Raw genomic sequence first — 19,286 nt, forward strand, 5'->3', positions numbered from 1 at the left:
TTGTTTTAATTAATTCTGTAGATTCAAAGGCTGGCCTGAAATAATCAGCAGGAAAGCAGTCAGGGAAACATAAGCATTTTGATGTATTGTTTGTTTGCATGATTCCCAGTGCTGAACTAATAACAATCCTGCCCATGTCTCATTTGCTCTTTGTTACTACGTTGCAGGGTTTTTTAGGGTAAGTGATAGCTAGTTTATTATCATGGCTTAACACTGTGCCCCATTTGAGCTGCGATAACTGTCCTTGTCCGTGCTCTTAACCTACAAAAAAGCATGCAAAATAATTTCACCTGGTCTACTGTAACAGCGCAAAACCAAATCATCTTACACGTGTTGTAATTCAAAAACCCCACCCTAAGAGTTCCCACAGCTCATGTAACATGTTGTAACTTACGTGATACAGAATGTAACATCACCCTTTGCCTCCGAATTTCAAATTATTTTCTTGTTTGTGGGTGCTGATCCAGTCAGCCCTATGCATACTTTGGCCGCTTGCTTTCATGTTTTTTAGAAGTCAGGATATAAGTCATTTTCACCAATATACAGTTATGGTTTGCCCATAATCCATGTTATATGCTTATACAAGATTGGGTAAGACAACACTGATGTGGTTGCGATTACTTGGTGATATGATTACTTGTAATATTGCAGCAATTGCATGATGAATATCACCGGGCTACCACAGAACTTAACTTGGGTACAAATCCTTTTCCAAATTCACAAACTCCCTTTTCCATATTCACAGTTCTCCCTGGGGATTTGTTTTCTAATGCCTCTAATTCAAGCACAGAAATTCTGACAAAGGAAACAAATTGAAAAGCTAATCCTTTGTGGAAAAAGTAGCTGGTATGTTCACAAGAGGTTGTTATCTTTGTTACTTAAATATTTAATGTTTTTCCCTCATGCTTTTAAACTAAACTTCTGCCCTGGTTAACCTAGGAGTTCGCTTATATCAAGCAGGCTGAGTTTCTCGAAATTTTGCTAGTATATTATTATCTGCTCTTTAAAATCAAAGTCACCACTGAATTCAGAAGTGTCCATTTCAGATACAATTCCCAATTACTTTATAGTAATAGTATATACAGTAATAGTGTGTGTGTATATATATAGTAATATATAATACATACTATAGTAATAGTCTATATATATATATAGTAAATAGTCCCAGTAAACAGCTAATTATAAACCTACCAGTTTGACTCTTATGAAGAATAAGATAAATTTACCAATCAATGATAGTATAACAATCTGGGGCACATCATTTGTTTAGGCCCTGATTCTGCTTCCACTGAAACTGAAGAAGCTCCAATTAACTTTTAAACATGGGTAAGAGGACATTGAGAAGTCTTGCAGATGGAAATCAGATCAACCTCTACTTCAAATCAGCTGTGCTTCCGAATGTGAAGAGCTGGATGGAGTGTGCCTCCATGTCCTGTGGCAAGAAACAATACTTACCTTCCGCAGAAGGAGAAAGCACTTGTTTCATTATTTGGAAATGACCAATTCTAATGATGTTCGTGGTAGCAATTTACTTCGTAGCACATAAAGAGTTGTGTTCCGATTTATAAAGTACCTTAAGAGATGCTAGTTCCATTTAAAGAGCAAGACTCTTAGGAAACACAGTATGTTTCCCTGAACACACTCAGATCAGCTTTATTTTCTTTTATTTTTTTTTAACAAACACCTTGTATCACATTTTTCCAATACATGTTCCAATATGTATCCAAGTCTTTTTAATGGTGAAGCTGCTATACAAACTTTCTGATCAGACTGTTCCATTTACAGTCAGTATTTTGTGAAAAGAGTGGAACTCAGGAATATCCCTTTTTAGGGTTTCCATGCAGCTGGTCTGCCATACCTCAGATCAGACTGAAAGAAGAGGCTTAAATTCCCACAGTTAGTTTTTCTATTTGGGCCACTAAGTTAAGAATTAAAGTAGAAGGGAAGAAAACCATCTTTTTTTCCATAACCATTCATAAGATAAGCAAGGCACATGTTGGCCTCACTCCTTGAATGCAGAAGCTCGAGCAGAAATTTCTGCTCTTTTTTTTTTAATGACTTCTATAACCACCCAGTTAAGTATAAGCAAGAGAGAAAGCATTGTAACTTCAGCAGGTGAGTCTGAGCGACCTTGCCCAGAACATCCCTCTGGCCTTTCAGTAAATGCCAGCAGCAAAAAAAAAATGCTGCATACTTATGCTTTCAGCCTGTCATCAACAGTGCCACTATCACATGAACACCGAGCTTACTTGATAGAAAGCACCAATGCACCATTGACAGTACATTAATACTTTTTTTTTATTTTAAATTTTTAAAAGTCATTCCATCAATACGATGAATAGTTCTCTCAAGTAACTGAATTTTTAACAGAATGACTGAGGTTTAAAGTGTAATTTTCCCCAGCCCAAAACCAAAGGACAGCCTTTGCAACAGCTTGTTTGGGTACAAAGTAACCTCACCTCACAAAAATCCAATAAATGACTTTATTAAATATATTCTTTTCCTCTAAAATATAAATATTCACTATACTCTTATAAATGTGGAGTAGGTTCATATTTCATTTGTCTATCCCATCCAAATATGAATCAGTCCAAAATCTGAAAATGAAGAAATAGCATCTGTAATTATCATTATTTTTTCTATAAATATATATAATATGAATTTTCTTTGCAAACTGTTTAGTTATTCATTTATACTTCATATAGTACTGAGCACCTTAGATTTCATATTGTGTCATTTAATTGTTGGTACTAATATAGGAATTTGTAATATTTACAATGCACATACATGTTAGGTATAACATTCCAGTGATTTGTAAGTGTTAAAGGAACAAGGAAATAGTGCAGTATAGTTTACATATGTATTTAACCTACCCCACTGTATGCAAGTTTTCACTTCAACCTCTGGAACTTTTACAGGAGCCTGTGTCCAAATTTTTAAGTTATACTTTGGAACAGCAATAAAAATGTCCTGAATCACTTTTTAAAAACTTCACACAACTGTTTACTTGACGATGTGATGTGAGTCCATACTCAAAGACCCAGTCCCCCCAGCGTACCGACTGCTCTCAGCTTCTCAGAAGACATTCTCCTAGAAGCTTCCAAGCCAAAGGACACCCAAGTAACTGCCACAGAAAGTTAAGTGAACGGCAGTGGTTGCTAAATGAGAAAAGTCCATTTGGAAATTATTGGAGAGTTATGTAACATGTTATCTCCTACCTTGTGAATTTACACGAGGAATTAATTTTTAAGTGCAAGTACCGTGACAGTAAAAACAAAGTTCACAGCTGGGTGAATCCCTTCCCAGGCTTGCTTTTGACTGGTGGGAGGTTCTGGGAGTGGGGCTGCTCTTCCAAATGGCGATTTAGCTGTTGTTCTTCAATGATCATTTTCTGTATTTGTGGATTCAGCCCATCATCTTAATTTTTTAATTAGTTTCGATGATTAAGATAGCTATGGAAACCACCACGAATTAATTCCTATACTGTGAATAAACAGCATGACTTACACTTAACTTTCAAGACTTAGCTTAAAAGCAACATGGAACCAAACTGTGTTTTTAATTTTCCTCTTTGCCAGCCAAGTGATGCTAAGTTGAAACTTAACGTGCTTTCTCAAGAATAAAAGAAGTGTTGTAATATGACAAGTGAACTTCCACAAACTTTGGATTTATTACTTCCTGTACAGTTCCTGTCCTTCAAAGTATGAATTTAGGGCAAAACTCTAAAAGCAAACAAAATCTCACCCCTATATGAAGCAGTTCTGTTTGCAAAGTAAGAGCAACATAAATGCCATCCCTGTTCTGCTTCCCAATCTGACCACGTTAAGCCAATTTAGTAGTTCCCTGTTCCCACCTGACCACATTAAGACAATTTAGTAGTTCCAGGTGCAAGCTGTGTGCATCATCTCTGATGATGAAGGTCAGTGTTCCTGCCTGCTGCCTGCTTTGCACCCAATGTAACTGTGAACAAAGCTGAAACTCAGTAATTCGCATGTTTTGACTTAAAATGGTAAGCTGTGGTGCAAAACAGGAACTAGTAAGTTAGGGGTATGGAGGTGAACGTCTTGCGTTTCACCAGTAAGGAATAAAGCTGAACTTGCCAAGTCATGCTCACAGGAGCAGTTCCGTATTAAGGCTCTTCTGGCAGCGCAGCTTGTGTTCCTGCCCTGGTGTGTTTCCTCACTGTTGTGGAGCTTCTTGAATAACTTTTCTGATCTAATCTAGAAAAGTCTCAAAAACTCAAGTCTTCCTCCTTCCCCACGTTTGTTCTTCTATGAAGACCACACAACCAGCCTTGTCAGAGTTGAGGGGGTGACACAGTAGGGGTAGGAGGACCGGAAGCTCAGCATGGCTTTCTGTTGGAAAACCACTGTGGAAATGTGCTGGCACAAGCTTAGGTCATGCTTCAGCATGGATTTAGGTAACTTTTGCCTGAGCTGGGGATCCTGGGTAGCTGAAACTCATTAAGCCATTCTGGGAAGTCACTGTAAAAATACATCCTGTGTGTTCATTAACAAAGGACACTCCTACCTACGCCCCACTGACAGCCGGCTCCCAATACATCGCTATAGCTAGTCTTGCTTTGGGTCCATCGCTAGGAATATACACAAGATGTCTTCGTCATTTAACTTGAAAGTGCCCCTCGGCAGGGACCCTCCGGCTGTTCACTGACCACAGCTCTATTGCTTTAGAGCATCTGACTCAAAGGTGCATATTGGCATGCTCTGCTGGGTATTCAAGCAAGAGGTTCTGACAGCACTCCAAGAGAAAAATCTTCTGTAAGCGGTGCACAGGTTAGAACAGAAAAAATATTTTACGTTTGGGTGGTGGGACAATCTTGTTTGGAGAACCTCTACTCAAACAACTTTAAGCTTGCATCACAACCAACACCCACTCTTGTCTGCTTAGCCCTTTACTTATTCTATATAAACAAGTACATTGAAATAGGCACAATTTATGATTCTGAAACATTTACATGTATGGTACTACACGCTTTTACTGTCTCATATGGGATTTTAAAATCCCGTTATTTACAATGAAATCCACTATTTTCCTTGTCATGTCACCTCTTTAGCTGATCAAAATGAAACCTGGGCCTTGGAAGACTGCAGAAATGACCAACGCCCAGTACTAAACCCCAAGCTGGTGTACGCTGCTAGCTGGTATGGGCTGCTGCTGTTGACTGTACTTCAGATTAGCATGGTCGCTTTGTCCTTCTTTGAAGAAACAGATGTATCCCACTTATGCCACCAAGCCAAGTCTTGTAATCTTTGCTGACAGGAAGGAATGAATGATGAACACAATTGGTTTTGGACAGGAATGAAGGTCCAGTTGCTGAAAAGTACAGAAAGAAGCCAAGTTGAGAATTATTAGATTACAGCTCAAATAAGCAATCATTTACGGAGTACTTGATTAACTGCTGCCTGGTATTTTGAACAGGCTTCTATTAATAACAAGCCTTTATTACAACATACTGTCTTTCCTTTGCATACAGCTGCAAATATTTAGGTCACTGAAAGTAAGTAATAAGCATCTTGAGAGCAGATGGGATCCTGGTGCCTCTGGGCTTGCATCCACCTGGGTAAGCAGCAGAAAATGGAGTCAGACACTGCAAGCAGTTTCCCAGGAGGTTCAACCCCTCCATCTTTTCAGGCTCTGTTTCTGACCAGAGATGGTGGTCAGATGGTCTATGTCCAATACCCAGTGCATCTGCTGTTGGTCATAGCTGAAGCCAGGATACTGCACTTTCAGCTGATGCTGCATGGTTGCTCCTCTGTTCACACAGCTGGCAGCGAGACTGAACTGAGACTTTTTTTCCATAGTCACAGTTCAGATGATCTCACCACATGCTTGCTAAGCATGACAGACTTGTCAGTGTGACCAGGTTCAACAGTAGGTTCACATCAAAACAAACCAGATTTGCCTTTCCACCAGTCGACTTTATTGAGAGCTAGTAACAAATTCCCTTCTGAAAGCCTGACAATAAGCAGTTATCAAAGGTGACGTGAAGAATTAGGCACCCAACGTGCTCAGGAACTGCTGAAAAAATTTGGCAGGAAAGACCATGTTTACATGCATAATTTATGGTATCTAAACTGCTTGTAGGAATAAGCACCTTATTTTTAGGCATTGTGACAGCTAACTTAGAGGCCTAAGCAGACAGTTTGCACTACATCTGTAGTCTTCAATTTTTTTCAGCAACTAGATGTTAAAAAATAAAATGTAGCTTGTTGTCATAACAAAGTCCCTATGTGTACATTGGAATTAATAATATCTCATTCTTAAGTTCTTCCACCCACAATCATTTAAAAAGTTAAATGGATACATACAAAAATTCTGGCTATTTAGAGATACAATTTGTTCTTAAATGTAAGAAATCTTTCATCCCTCCTTGCATGGTTTTACCGTTTTCTCTCTCTTTTTAGTTTATTTCCTTCTAAAGCCAGATTGTCATGCTGCACTAGAAAACAGTGTCTAAATACTGGTACTGGAACCTGGCATTGGCCAGCTGTTTAGAATAGAATAGAACAGAATAGAATATTCAGTAGGAAGGGACCTACAACGATCATCTAGTCCAACTTCCATTAGTGCTTCTCCACCCCCACAGCCTGAAGGACACCAAAGGGATGGTAATCTGCATCCCTTTGCTAAACACAGTACTTACAATTTCTCCATCCTTTCCTCCAAAGTCTAAATAAAGCATCCTTATCCCATCATCTGAGGACATTTTCAGTTTTTCATAGGGATATTGTGCAATTGTCTTAGAGAAGGCACCGTCTTGCGGTTCAGTTGTAAGAGAGAATCCATGTTCATAGTGGATGGTCAAACGGCACTCCTGGCTTTTATATGTGCAAGCTGAAGAAGGAAACAACATTTAGTCTGTAATGTTCTTAAAAGCAACAAATTCTATTTGGCTGCAGATATCTGCATTTTACATTCGATCTCAACACTACTTGTGGAAACTAACCTTTCCTAAAACTGGGCTTTAACTGTAAACCTGCAGATTTGGGAAAACAACAGAAATCTTTCTGTTGTGCAAGGTCCAAGCAAGGTTTGTGAGTTATGGTGTAAACACACAGACTAAAATTGTGCTTGGCAGTAGCAGTGGTGGTGTCAGGCCTTTCAGTTATTCGCTGCATTCTTCATGTTGCAGCATACATCTACATGCTGACACAAAAACAATCTACTGAAGTTTAAGAAGGCTCAGGCTGGCATTTCCTCCTTCCAAACCTTGACAAAGTCACAGCTACTCTTCTCCTTATGTCTGACAGACATAGCCAGAATCAATAAATGCGGCACACAACACACGAGAAAATTAGAAGCTGTAAAGGGTTTTCCTAAAGTATTTTGACAAAGATGAAGACACTCCTGAGTCCTCATTAGTGTCGTGGTAATTGAAAAAGGGCCCGGATAATTGTATATAATAGCTACTGCAAGCAGAAAGTCTGCATCTTCCCCTCAGCTCAGAAACATAGGCTGTGATCCAAATTAAAAAACGAAGAGTTCAGGTATCGACATCCCAAATTCTCTGTTCACTACTTTCCCCTGAACAGTTCTGCCAAGAAGGGTCCTTGGCACTGGGATAAAAGCACCACGATAAACGAAGGGGCTGATGCCCTCCTCCTGTTTTGGAAAGAAAGGCACCCATGTCACTGGGCTGAGGAGATGGACATGCCCTCGAGGTGGTCCCCACTGAACAGTCCGGCTGGTTTCCACACCAGAGGCCCTCGCAAAGCCGCCTGAGCTCCCCGCGAGGCACGGGGCCTGGCGGGCTACGGCCAGGTGTCCCTGAGCTCAGCAGCACGTGGCTGCACCTGATGGCTTCAGGAAATCGGAGCTGCCCTTGGTCATGGAGTGGGTTTGTGCTTTGGCTCTTGCTCTCACGTTTTTAGGCAACGAGTGGAGACAACGGTCAACTTTAACAGCCCCACCAACTGTAGGGCTAGCAGGGGAAGGACTCCCAAATCCCGGGGGCACTCAAGAGAAAGGCACAGCCTCAAAGCCTCCCCAGGCTAGCAGCTACCTCGCCGTACCGGGCATCACCCCAGAGCATCTGCAGCCAATTACTTTCATTCCAGTCGATTTTGCATGTACAGAAGTGCTAAGAAGTGACACCCTGATGCTCAGGGAGGGAAATGACTAGCCATTCAAAATGTGGCTGTTGGACTGGTTTGTATTTTTTTTTACTCTTCTCAAGAGCTGGGTGAATAAATGACCAATTCACACTTGTGAATGTGCTGGTCCTCCTCTGCCTCCTCCCTCTGCAGGAGAAACTCCCGCCAGGCTCTCAGGAGTCTCCTCAATCTCAATGCTCTTTTCTGTGGGTTTCCGGACAAACCTCTGACGATCACTCCTCTGTGACACTCAGCCCTATATGGCTGACTACAGACTTGTGTCTGAAACAACATGCCGAAAACAAGACCAAAAGTCAGAAAGACAGTGACTGTGTTGCAGGCCACAGGTACCACACCAGCTGGGACTGGCCCAGAAACCAAGGGGACAATATTTTAAACACAGAGTCCTAAATATGCACATTTTTTTAAATGAATCACCTCTAGCAGAAGGAGCCTGAGCTACCCACGAGTGTCACGAGGAGGTGTGGAGATGCAGTGCCGCAGACATTACTCACATGTGGTGATTTCTGTGATGAGCTCCGCAGAATTGTGGCAGCCCTGCACTACGCTCCTTGTCCACAGTGAGAGGTCTCGGCTAGTCTCTGTCCTGAACAGATGGGTTTCAATCCCTTGCCTTGTACCGGTACGGGTTGCAAAAGACAAATCCACCCCTGACTGCGGTGAGCCTTTTCCTGGGCCAGAATGGACCAACCTGCAATTGAAAACACATCATTGGATTATCACGCTGACAGAGCACACTGTGCCAAAATCCCTACCCGAGCACAGCTCTGCTTTATACATTCTTGAACACTTGTGGTTCAGAGCATGAGAACAGGCATCTCCTCTGTATTTGAGCCTAAAGTGACTCCTAGTGACACTCAGAAGAGTGAAGGTCCAAGGCAGCGAGTACAGAAGCAGCCGGACATGCAGGTGATGATGGGGATGTCTTAAAATTTCCTAATGAATTGTACAAAACACCCATTTGGATGAGGAAGCGAGTGAAATCACTGACTGTGATGTCTGTGGTGATGACATTTGGTCCACAGCTACAAGTGCTTGCTCAGATAAGGCAGCTGAATCCAACTTTCACTGTCAAGCGGCATTTGCCATAAAGCTTAAACATCTGCAGACAAACTCAACGGTAAATGCTGTCAGCTAAAGTAAGAAGTTCTGTAAAATATGCAGATGCCGAAGTACTGTCTTGTGCATACTTTTCCCATAAGGAATCTGTAAAATGCAAAATGTTGCAGCTACTTGTAATCTGAAATTCTTTCACATTTTGCTGCAATTAACATTTTTTTGCCCGGCATCAACAGCTGATCTCCTGTGACCAAAAAAGGTTTGTTCATCTGGGCAAACACTAATTGCAGGGAATATTTTTGAGTGAGAAAATCAGCACCTCATAATATTTAATTCTTCTTTAAGACCTTTTGGTGTTTTTTTTCCCTGCAGAAGTGTGGACAGTGAATACAGAATTCACTCAGAGACATGACACTGATTCAGCTGAAAAGAATAAGCCAGAGGAGCTCATCACTCTTTGAGATCCAGAGACTAACCCTCAGAGGGAGTCACAAAATGAAATTCTTCTGAAAACCTTATTTCTGTCTTGTGTCTCCTGTTTCCCTTTCTATAGCCAAACAATATACTTCATATGAGACTATACAGTAAGTATGTAGCATGGTAGTAGAATACTTGTGCTGAAGGATAAAACATTACATTATACTAATCATCTACTGAATGCTAATTCACCCTCAAATTATTGTTTTGCATCTGAAAGAATAGTTGCCTGTTAGCTGACACTGTAGAAGTATGCCATCAGAGATGTTTATTTAATTGAGAAAAAAAGCAGAAAGGAAAGAAAAAGCACAACTTTAGCTTTTCAGTTATTAAACCACTAACCATAGGGTATCTGAAATTTTCCCCAATTCCCTGGCATTCCATGCTGACATTTGGGATGCACATTGTACCGAACAGATGCATCCCTCTTTCATACCCCGCTAGAAGGTTTGCAAGATTTGTTCATGCTCAGGTTTGTGGTAACTTTCTTTGGATTTTAAGCATCTGCCTTGATTTCATAGTCCCAGGAGGTCTCGGGAGGCAAGATGCAGAGTATCCTGGTCAGAGCTGCCCTGCCCCATGTCTGGGCAGGAAAGCCTCTTCCAAAGAGGCACCACCACCCTCCCCAAATACTTTTTTTGCCTCTAGAAGGTCTGCGTCAATGCCCTGCTCAGCTTTGATACTCAAGGTCTCCTAACTGCACCCTGGGCAGATCTTGCAGTTGGGGAGTCAGCGGCAAACAAACAGCCCAAAAACATTAATTCACTTTCATTTCGCATTAGGAAGTGCAAACTCTGAGGGGAAGCTGCATCTTGATAATTAAGGCAGGAGACTGGGAACTGAAATCTCCGGTGACTTCTGCTGCTGCCTGTCCCTGGCCAGTCACAGCCACCGCTCTCATGCTGCCTTCTGCTACAGGGGCGACTGCGGGAAAGCAGCCTGGAAAATCACATCAAGTTTGTCAGTAAAAATAAAGCTATTCCAGCTTTTCCCTGGGTCATCCCTTCTCCTTTATGCAGTGCTCATCAGCTGTGCTAAAAATTGTTTTCTAATACTTGTGATACTGAATGTGTGACAGACAGATGGTTCCAATGTTTTATTTCCTTTCAAATCCAACCCCCACTCCCCTACATCTTCATGCTTTATCCATAGCACTGGCATTGTAGGTTTTTCAGCATATAGACAGAATGAAGATGTACTTTACAAATTAAAGTATGTGGACACATGCAACATGAACATTGTTTCTTGCCTGCCTTCTCATTTCCTTTATACCCTCATTATTAAAAATTCAGTCTCACTTTAAAATCCTTTTCTATCATACAACTCCAGATCATGCTTTGGAAAATCATGCAGTTAAATATGAACTAGACAAATATGCAGGGGAACATTTGATAGTGTTTATGTACTAGCTGTCAGTACTGATGTATTTGGGTACAGGTCAAAGGATTCCCAAGCTTTAATAAAGCTGCATTCACGTGAGCTGTTTCATTTACATAAAAGACGTTTTATGCTAAAGACCACAAGAATACCTTGAGAGGCAAAAAATAGTCTTAGAAACTTCACAGACAGCTTCCCCTCACCCCCGCCTCCCCGTCACTCTGACCGCAGCCTAGGATGTGTTCGTGGTGCATGCTGCACGCCGGAGCCGAAAAGGCACCCCAGGGCCGGCTCTGGTAATATTAACCCACAACCCCTGAAGGTTACTGGGCTCCGTGGAGGTTTCAGAGATGCCTGGGAGCACGCTGGAGCCTGAGCATGCTTCCCTGGAGCAGCCAGAGCCGCGAGAGGGCAGGAGAAGGTTGGTCACCATCGAGCCTGTTTGCACAGTGTGTACGTAACAGGCAGCGGCTGTAAAATGCAACTCTTGGGATGCTCCAGAGAGCCAGGGAGGCACTTCTAATCTTCTCGAATTTCTCCCTTGTCTCTCTATGTTTTGGGGACCGTTTTAGCATTATTCTTTGCAAACGTGTGATAGCAAGATGGGTGCGGTCCAACCTGAAGTGCTGGTGCTGGCTGAGATGCACTGGGACCTGCTTCTCATCCTAATGCTATGAAAAGAGTTTCAACCATTTACCGCAACAGCAAAATCTAATGGCCTCTTCAAAAAGGACAGTGAAAACAGCACTGACATTCAAAGCAAGCATTCAGCTGCTCATTTGAGATTTATCTCAGAAGAGACCATGATACAAGTGCATCAACAGTAATGCAGCTCTACCTAGTAGAAAGCCACTATCATCTGACCTTTCTTATGTTGAAACCGCTCCTTACCCTGACTTAGCATTTGAAATCTGCTCTGGAATGGCTGTACTCGTTGGAAACCTATGCACATGGAGGGAGCCACAACCACTCTCACTGCCCTGGGAAGATGAGCAGAGAACTTGCACAGCTTGCACAGCACCTCATACACCTTCCCTCAGGTGCCTGGGGACTCCAGTGCTCTCCGCCTGCCCCTCTGCCCCCTTGCACAGATGGCTAATCGGTGCCCAAACTCCTTCCCCAAATTTCCATGGCATTAACTATCAAACTGCTTTAATACTTTGTGGTTACAGACCTCAGGTTTACACAAAAGCTACTTACCTGATCTTTAATCAGAGTCCAACGTGGGCTGCTTTTTTTTTCCCTTTCATTTCATATCTGGCTATGATAGATAACGGAATTTGATTGCAAACATTTAAGATGTAATTACTTAAGCCCCATTCCCATGCTGGAGGGAGGCACTGTTATTCAGGTATAAGGAAACACTGAAACAGAGATTATGACAAAAAGGTCCTTGGAGTCAGGGCTATGAGCCAGCTGCTGTGCCTCCTGGTGCAGAGATTTAAAGGAACAACTTAAATCTCCTGATCTCAGTTTTATTTGAGCTATTACTTATATTCCATACAAAGCTGGGAAAGACTGACTGGAAAGTATTTTTAGGTCTTAATAGCACCCATAGGTTGAAGGCAAACTTATCAACAAACAAAAAGGGCATGTTGAAATTCTGCTGCTAAAATACTGTAAGAAGATTGCAATCCTTCTACCACTTTCCAATTTTCTCTGCTCATTATGTCTTGGGTAGATTAAGCATGACTCTGTACAGTATCTGGCACTGAAGTTTTCCAGTTTCAGCAGCTTTTCAAATATGCATTAGCTAAGCAAAAATGTTTTCCCAAGGACTCATAAAAATCTGAAAGATGGGAGCAGCCAAGATTACAACATGTGGTCTGCAAACTTTCCAGGTGAAAAGTTCTAAATTGCACTGATCAATGCACAGAGGGGATTAAAAAACCTGTCACGAGGAAGGTAATCACTGACTGAGAATGAACACAGCAGTCAATACCAACAGCAAACCCTGTGTATTTTTTTGGTATAACTGTACTCAGTGTGACAGGTCATAAAACCAGGATCCTGCAGGGTTTTAATCAAAATCACCCAAAACAGTAGGTGTAATGATTTAGGGAATCTGTCAGTTTATGTAATCTGCTCACCTTGGGGATTCACGTATTTATATGTATTTATCAGATTGCGACTCCATTCTGAATGTCAAGTTCTCTATATCTGCTGTCTTTTTACCTGAGTGTTAAATTCACAGCTATATTAGTAAGAAATCAGAGATGGGGCTGGAATGGTTCTCAGGAGGTCACCCGGCACATCCCACTTCCCAGCACAGGGCTAACTGTGACGACACACTCCTGAAGGTTACAGTGTCACCTGTCCTTCAAAGTCCCCAGTGATAAGGATCGCACACCTTTCCTAGAGAATCTAATCCAGTACCTCACCCACACACGAAGTTTTTCCCAGGACCTACCCCACATCTCCCCTATCCAGCAGGGACCTGGAGAACATGCTCCCTTGTCCTCCTCGTGTCTCATCTTCATACTTGAAAACTATTGATGTGTTTTCCATGGACTTCTCTAGATTAAATAACTAAGGTTTCTTAAGTATTACCCTACTGACAGTGCTTTCTAGGTCTTACATTTGCATTGCTTTCTTCTAGACCTTCCACAGTTAAATGGCATCTTTTTGGAAGTGCAATGCCTCACATGAAGGTGGTGTATCACCTGAGGCTTTACTCATGCTCTGTAGTTAGGTAGGATTACTACACCTGCCCAACACACAACACTTCTGCTATAACCCAAGATGATTTTCTGTATTTTCCAGGTGCTTCCTGGCAGAACAACTACCTTGTTACTCATTTTCCACCCCAAACCAGCGCAGCTCATTATTCCCCAGCACTGAACTTTGCACTTGGCCTTTCTGAACCACATCCTGTCTTTCTTACAGACCATTTTCCCAGTCTGTAAAGACCCTTCAGCAGCCTGACACCTGTGCTGAGCAACTTCTCATTCCCCTCCAGCCTGAAGGCTGATGCTCCTCCACTCATACGGGAATCCCATCAGACAGGGAGATGACTATCCCCACCCAAGGCAAACTGGTCTGCTATCAAATCTGAACTCCTGAGAAAAAGTAATTAAAAGTAACAGGCCCTCCAAGACAAGGACTTAAGACTGTTTGATGCGGTAAATTGGTGGTCACTGATGATGGGGGCTGGCGATGCCCACCAAACTGCTGTCTTTACACGTGACAACGTGTGGACAGGAAGGAGAAGGGTGTGCTGCAGAATTTCCAGTCACTTTAAGGACAAGGACTTGGGTCCATGTACAAACGACACCCCGAAGCAGTGGGGAGGAGACGCATCACCTTCTGCTGGGGTGCTCTTGCTTCACAAACTCTTAAGGCTTAGTGACACACCTGGATGCAGCCTCTGGCTCCAACACCTTACCCAGTTTTCACTGCGAATTGTCACCTGGAATTGTCAACCTTCACCACCACACTGTGCGGCAGGCTGCAAGCTACAAAGCTTGGGGCTCTCACCTCACGTTATGGTAACAAAGAATGAGTCCGAAGCTGGCTTCCCAGAAAGTCTGAAAACTCCATCATGGGTAGGTAGACTGGGACAAAACAAACATCAGTGTAATTCACCGACTTAATTTTTTTTTTTTCTTTTAATATACTGATTTAGCAGCAAAGCCTCAGTTCATTTGGGGAGAGAACTAAAAGACTGAGAACAAAAATTAACTAATTAGAGTGCAGTAAGAGCCCCACTGCTTTTGCCCATGTGCAACCAGCCCTTCTGAATGAGAACTCATTGAAAATGGTATAATAGAGGCCTGTAGCAAGGCCAAAACAATGGAACAGCAGCTCTTTCTCAAGCCCTTTGACCATACTGGCAGAGAAACATGATTAAGATTCACATCAAGAAGCACAGACAGTTTCCACTGCACAAAGACAACCACAGGAAAGCTCTCTCTGAATTAGTGTTGATGGATTTATTCAAAATAATGCAGATGGTTATTTCCAACCTAGATTCAAGAATGTGTCTTCTAAGCTCACCATTTTAAGCTAAAAAAGCCAGGAATTCATTTGCTAGAGCAGGAACAGAAGCCATGGTGAAATTAAGTGTCTCCATCACACGTGCAATCCTCCAAAAGCCCCAAACCAGTGCTGCAGAACTGCCACACCAGCACATCCAACTCAGGGCAACAATTTCACTTTTTTCAGCCTGGAGGAGCAGCTGGAAATCTGAGCGCCTCTGCCAAGCCCTAAGGTCTGCACACTGAGATAGAAATCTCAGGCGATCGAGCTTTTGGCTTTTTCAGCACTCCTGCCTCTGGATCCAGGCCAAATGGCTTGCGTCCATAACCCATCTGGTATGCTTCTGGCCATTAGCCTTGGCCAGAACTTGAAACGGAGAAGAGAGGAGTTCAGGTGAGTATATCAGCCCACTGAAGAAGAATCTGCTTCTCAAACCATGACATTTCTAGTGTGATATATAGCTATGCACCAGCTATACCTGTTCCCGGCTGACTCAGCTGTTCCCACCACTCTTGAAGGGGCCATAATAAAAAAGCACAGGTACCTGGTGGCTAGCAGGGGGTAGGTATGCAGAGGGCTGAACCAAGCTTCTTTCATCCGTGGCATGCTCTCATATATTAAGAGGTCTTTCTCTGTCAAGACCACTAACACTGGCTTCCAGTGCTTCTCATTGTCTCCTGGCACCTGAAAGAGAGCAAAGTTTCAGTGAAATAACGAGTGACAAAGCTACCATCGTGCAAAGCCCGATGATATGAACTTGTCAAGTCCTGGACAAGATAATGAACAAAAGAGAGTTTTACTTCTTTGGCTTTTTGGTATCTCCCACCTGAATTTATAATCAGCTGCAGCAGAAATGGAGTAAAGTGCAATGACATCTGCTGCTCTCATTAGCAGTGCTGTTTCTAGCCCTCTGTGCAACCTTCCCCTACTACAGGCTACTCCATAAATGCAGTAGTGGAAGAACACTGAGACAGAGCTGGCTGTTATTTAGCTGTGGTATGCACAAAAGGACCTTAAATGCGTACTTATAACGTGCACCATTCATGCGTAGCTGGCACATTAACCTGAGTGGTGGACACTGCTGCTGCTGTTTCTATTTCCAGGAGTAAAAAAAAGCTGCAACATCATCACTATTAAAGAAGTGTGTCAGGTAGTAAAAAATAGTGGTTTGGCAGCAGATGCTTTTTTCCTCAGCAGTTCATGTTTTCATTGCTTCTCCTTCCTTCATACCATTCTTCCAGTTTTACAAGTGCCAATTTATAAAGAGATCCAGCCTAAACATGGGGTTGATCTGAAGCATTGACTGAATGATAGATCTGCATCCACATTTCAAACCCATCTGTTAAAGACGTCTAAAGACTGGGGCATCAGAGCCCTTTACTGGCTGCAGAATCCAGGCGTGGAATTGTATTTTGCAGGTTAGCCACATGGCTACACAATTACTGTTATGGGGACCAAGTATGGATCCTGTTTTTTACCTATTCTACTCTGGCAGCATAGAAGTGTCTTCAAATAGATGGGAATATGAAAAGGTCTTAGTTTCAGGTAAGAATGAAGCTCTTCTCTTTCACAAATTCATCATTTTCCTTTTGGTGCGCATAAAGAAAAAGATACCCCGTTAGACAGTAACACTCACAGACATGCTTTCAAACCCAAACACCTCATCTGGGTACTAAAGGGAATGTAATAAATTGTGAGATTCACCAGAGAATCTGGTTGTCTACATGACTCCTCCATTAAAAACTTCTCCGGAAAGAGAAGCAGTTGTCTGGGCTGTTTTATGGGTGATGCCAGCCTACTTGCCATGGGCATGTGTCACTGGGCACATCACTGGGTGGAGAAACATACAAAAGGGATCAATCAAAGGTTGGCCAGGCTGGGAGTGGCACAGCCAGAAATGGTGATTCAGATCCTTAAGTACGATGTGTCTTAAGTGATGGATTCAGATTGAGAACCACACTTGAAACGCTTGTATCTTATATGAAGACAGGATCCCACAAATTTCTAAACTTTTAAGGACTTTAAAGACAGTTGTAAGATAGCTTTGCACTGGAACACCAATGCCCAAAGCAGATCTTAAACTAAGATTTTTGGCTTGCATAACTTTTAAGAGTTATTTTTCCTTCTGAATTAAGCTTTTCCAATAATCATATTCCTGTTTACGTTACTTGCTCATTGGTTGTTCATGTCTGTGTGTTAATCAACTTAAAAGTCATGAATGGTTCATCCTTTCAATTTCTTCAGAAGCATCAATACTTATTTACAATTTTCTTGTGGTGACAGTTTCTTGAAACGCAACCTTTCACTTTCAAATAGGGCTGAATAGAGAAGCCGCATAATTAACACACCTATTAATACACTTCTGAAAGAATGCAAAATCCAGAGTTCTCGCAGCCCGTGTACCACAGGAATATTCATATGAGCAAAAAGCATCCTCAGCTTCTTAATACCTCAGTTATTAACTACAGCTAACACCCCAGTTCCTAGCATGGGAATATAGAAGTAAATGTTACAGTTAATGTTAACATTTAATAAATGTTACGGTTAATGTTAACATTTAATTTTTGAGCACCTGCCCATGTTCTTTAATTCGAAAGATTTTAGTACACACTTCTGAAGATTTCCAGAAAAGAAAAAGGAAGATAAATATGAAGGCTATCATAGGATGAAAAAGCAGGATGTTCAGATCCATACTCTGGAGGAGTAAGCAGGCAGCATACTGGGCTGTTACTTCTTTTTTTTTCTATTCTGTGACCACAAGCAATCCAAAGACTACAGGAAACTGCTCACAGCTTTTCTGCAGAACCATCATGCCTGTGTAGCATTTTCAATCACAAGCTTTGTTATTAGGTGGCTGGTCAGTCAGCTGTGACTCCAGAAAGTTTGGGAAACACTTTTCCCTGTAAAGCAACCACAAGAAAGGGAATAAACCTCATTTTGCTAGCTGGTCCCACAACTACTTGCTGGACAGCCCTATGCATCAGGAGCCAGAATTTCCAGCGTGGATCCTGCGGTCACCACCCATACAGCAAAGCCCACAGCTTTGCCCCAGTCCTTCCCAATAGCAGGGTGACTACGGAGAAGATGTGGCTTGGTCATAAGGTATTGAAGACTTTTTCTCAAGTATAAGTGACCTTATGCTACCCCTCCTTGTAGGATGTATCCCCTGTTTGTACGGCGTATACTGGGAAGGGGAGAGAGGAGAACAATATTTGCTTGCGTCCTGCTAGGAAGCCCTCCCCACTAAGAAGGGCCATGCAATACACACATTTTTAAACACATTTTTTTAAACCTTGCTGGGACCATAGCTGTCTCACTGCTAAGGAATGCTGGTGTAAGCAATACTGCTGCTATTTCAGACCTGAAGAAGGATTTGTGTGCCTGAAAGCTTGTCTGTTTTTTTCCAACTGTAACAGCTGATCTAATAAAAGATACTGCCTTGCCTTAAAAACCTTGAATTGCGTTACTGTTCCCTGATTTTGTTGGGGTTTGGATCAGGCTTTAACGGCTGATGCCATGCTGTTCAACAGGCAGTTGGCATTTCTGGAAGGTGTCAAAGAGAACACACTGTCCCGTAAATGATAATAGCAAATTTTACAAAGGAAGAAGAGAGGCTGCAAATATACCATTAGCCTACAGGGCACATTAAGAACAAATCATCATGGGAAATTAATCCAGATCAAGCAAGTGTTGTACCAAGCATGAATATAATAGCAAATAACAAAATAAAAGCAAAAAACATGCTGCTTACAGGCAGCTAAGTGAAGGATTTTTTCAAGTTTTAAAGGTTTTAAAATCTGACATATCATAAAGATAACATGAAATACTTCTCTAAGAGTAAATTTAAGTATCATTTGAGGTAGATTTTAGAGGCACCATTGTAGACGATGGTTAGGGCCAGCTTCTTAGCCAGAATTTTGCAGAATTCTGGCACTTGTGCTACAGTTTCTTCGCTCCAGTTCCCACTTGCACGTACAATTCAAAGTGCATTGATCTGTGTTGCAGGCAAATAAAATCACCATCCACTCTAAAAAACTTTTCAAACTCAACTCTTTTTCAAAGTCAAAAATGTTAGATCAAATCTAGATGAACTAGAGAAAAGAAAAATCAGTACTCCTCAAACCTCCCACCACAATAAAACAAATCAGCAAATTTTTTGCTGGTCTTCTGGGCACTGTTCAGGTAACTCTAAGCAACAAGTACCAGTGCCCTCTCTCCATGCTCTGCTCGTCTCAGCTGAGGTCACTGCTTATACTCCCA

The 19,286-nt window shown here is 42.0% G+C and overlaps 1 protein-coding gene and 1 long non-coding RNA gene across 2 annotated transcripts in view; one reads left to right on the forward strand and one right to left on the reverse strand.

The window, feature by feature from the left end:
• The first annotated feature begins 753 nt into the window (after positions 1–753).
• Positions 754–2,184, forward strand: LOC128141861 (uncharacterized). Its single transcript, XR_008235200.1, has 2 exons — positions 754–846; positions 1,271–2,184. It is a non-coding gene; the product is annotated as an uncharacterized LOC128141861 (long non-coding RNA).
• SNTB1 (syntrophin beta 1) overlaps positions 2,035–19,286 on the reverse strand; it is a 117,724-nt gene continuing 100,472 nt past the window's right edge. Inside the window, exons 4-7 of the mRNA XM_052787155.1 lie at positions 15,571–15,710; positions 8,630–8,826; positions 6,665–6,855; positions 2,035–5,334 (exon numbers count right to left, since the gene is read on the reverse strand). Of these exons, the coding sequence (XP_052643115.1) occupies positions 5,242–5,334; positions 6,665–6,855; positions 8,630–8,826; positions 15,571–15,710 (621 nt within the window). The 3' untranslated portion in view covers positions 2,035–5,241. The remainder of the gene's footprint in view (positions 5,335–6,664; positions 6,856–8,629; positions 8,827–15,570; positions 15,711–19,286) is intronic.

The sequence above is a fragment of the Harpia harpyja genome, chromosome 5, assembly GCF_026419915.1.
Source record: "Harpia harpyja isolate bHarHar1 chromosome 5, bHarHar1 primary haplotype, whole genome shotgun sequence".
Lineage (NCBI taxonomy): Eukaryota > Metazoa > Chordata > Aves > Accipitriformes > Accipitridae > Harpia > Harpia harpyja.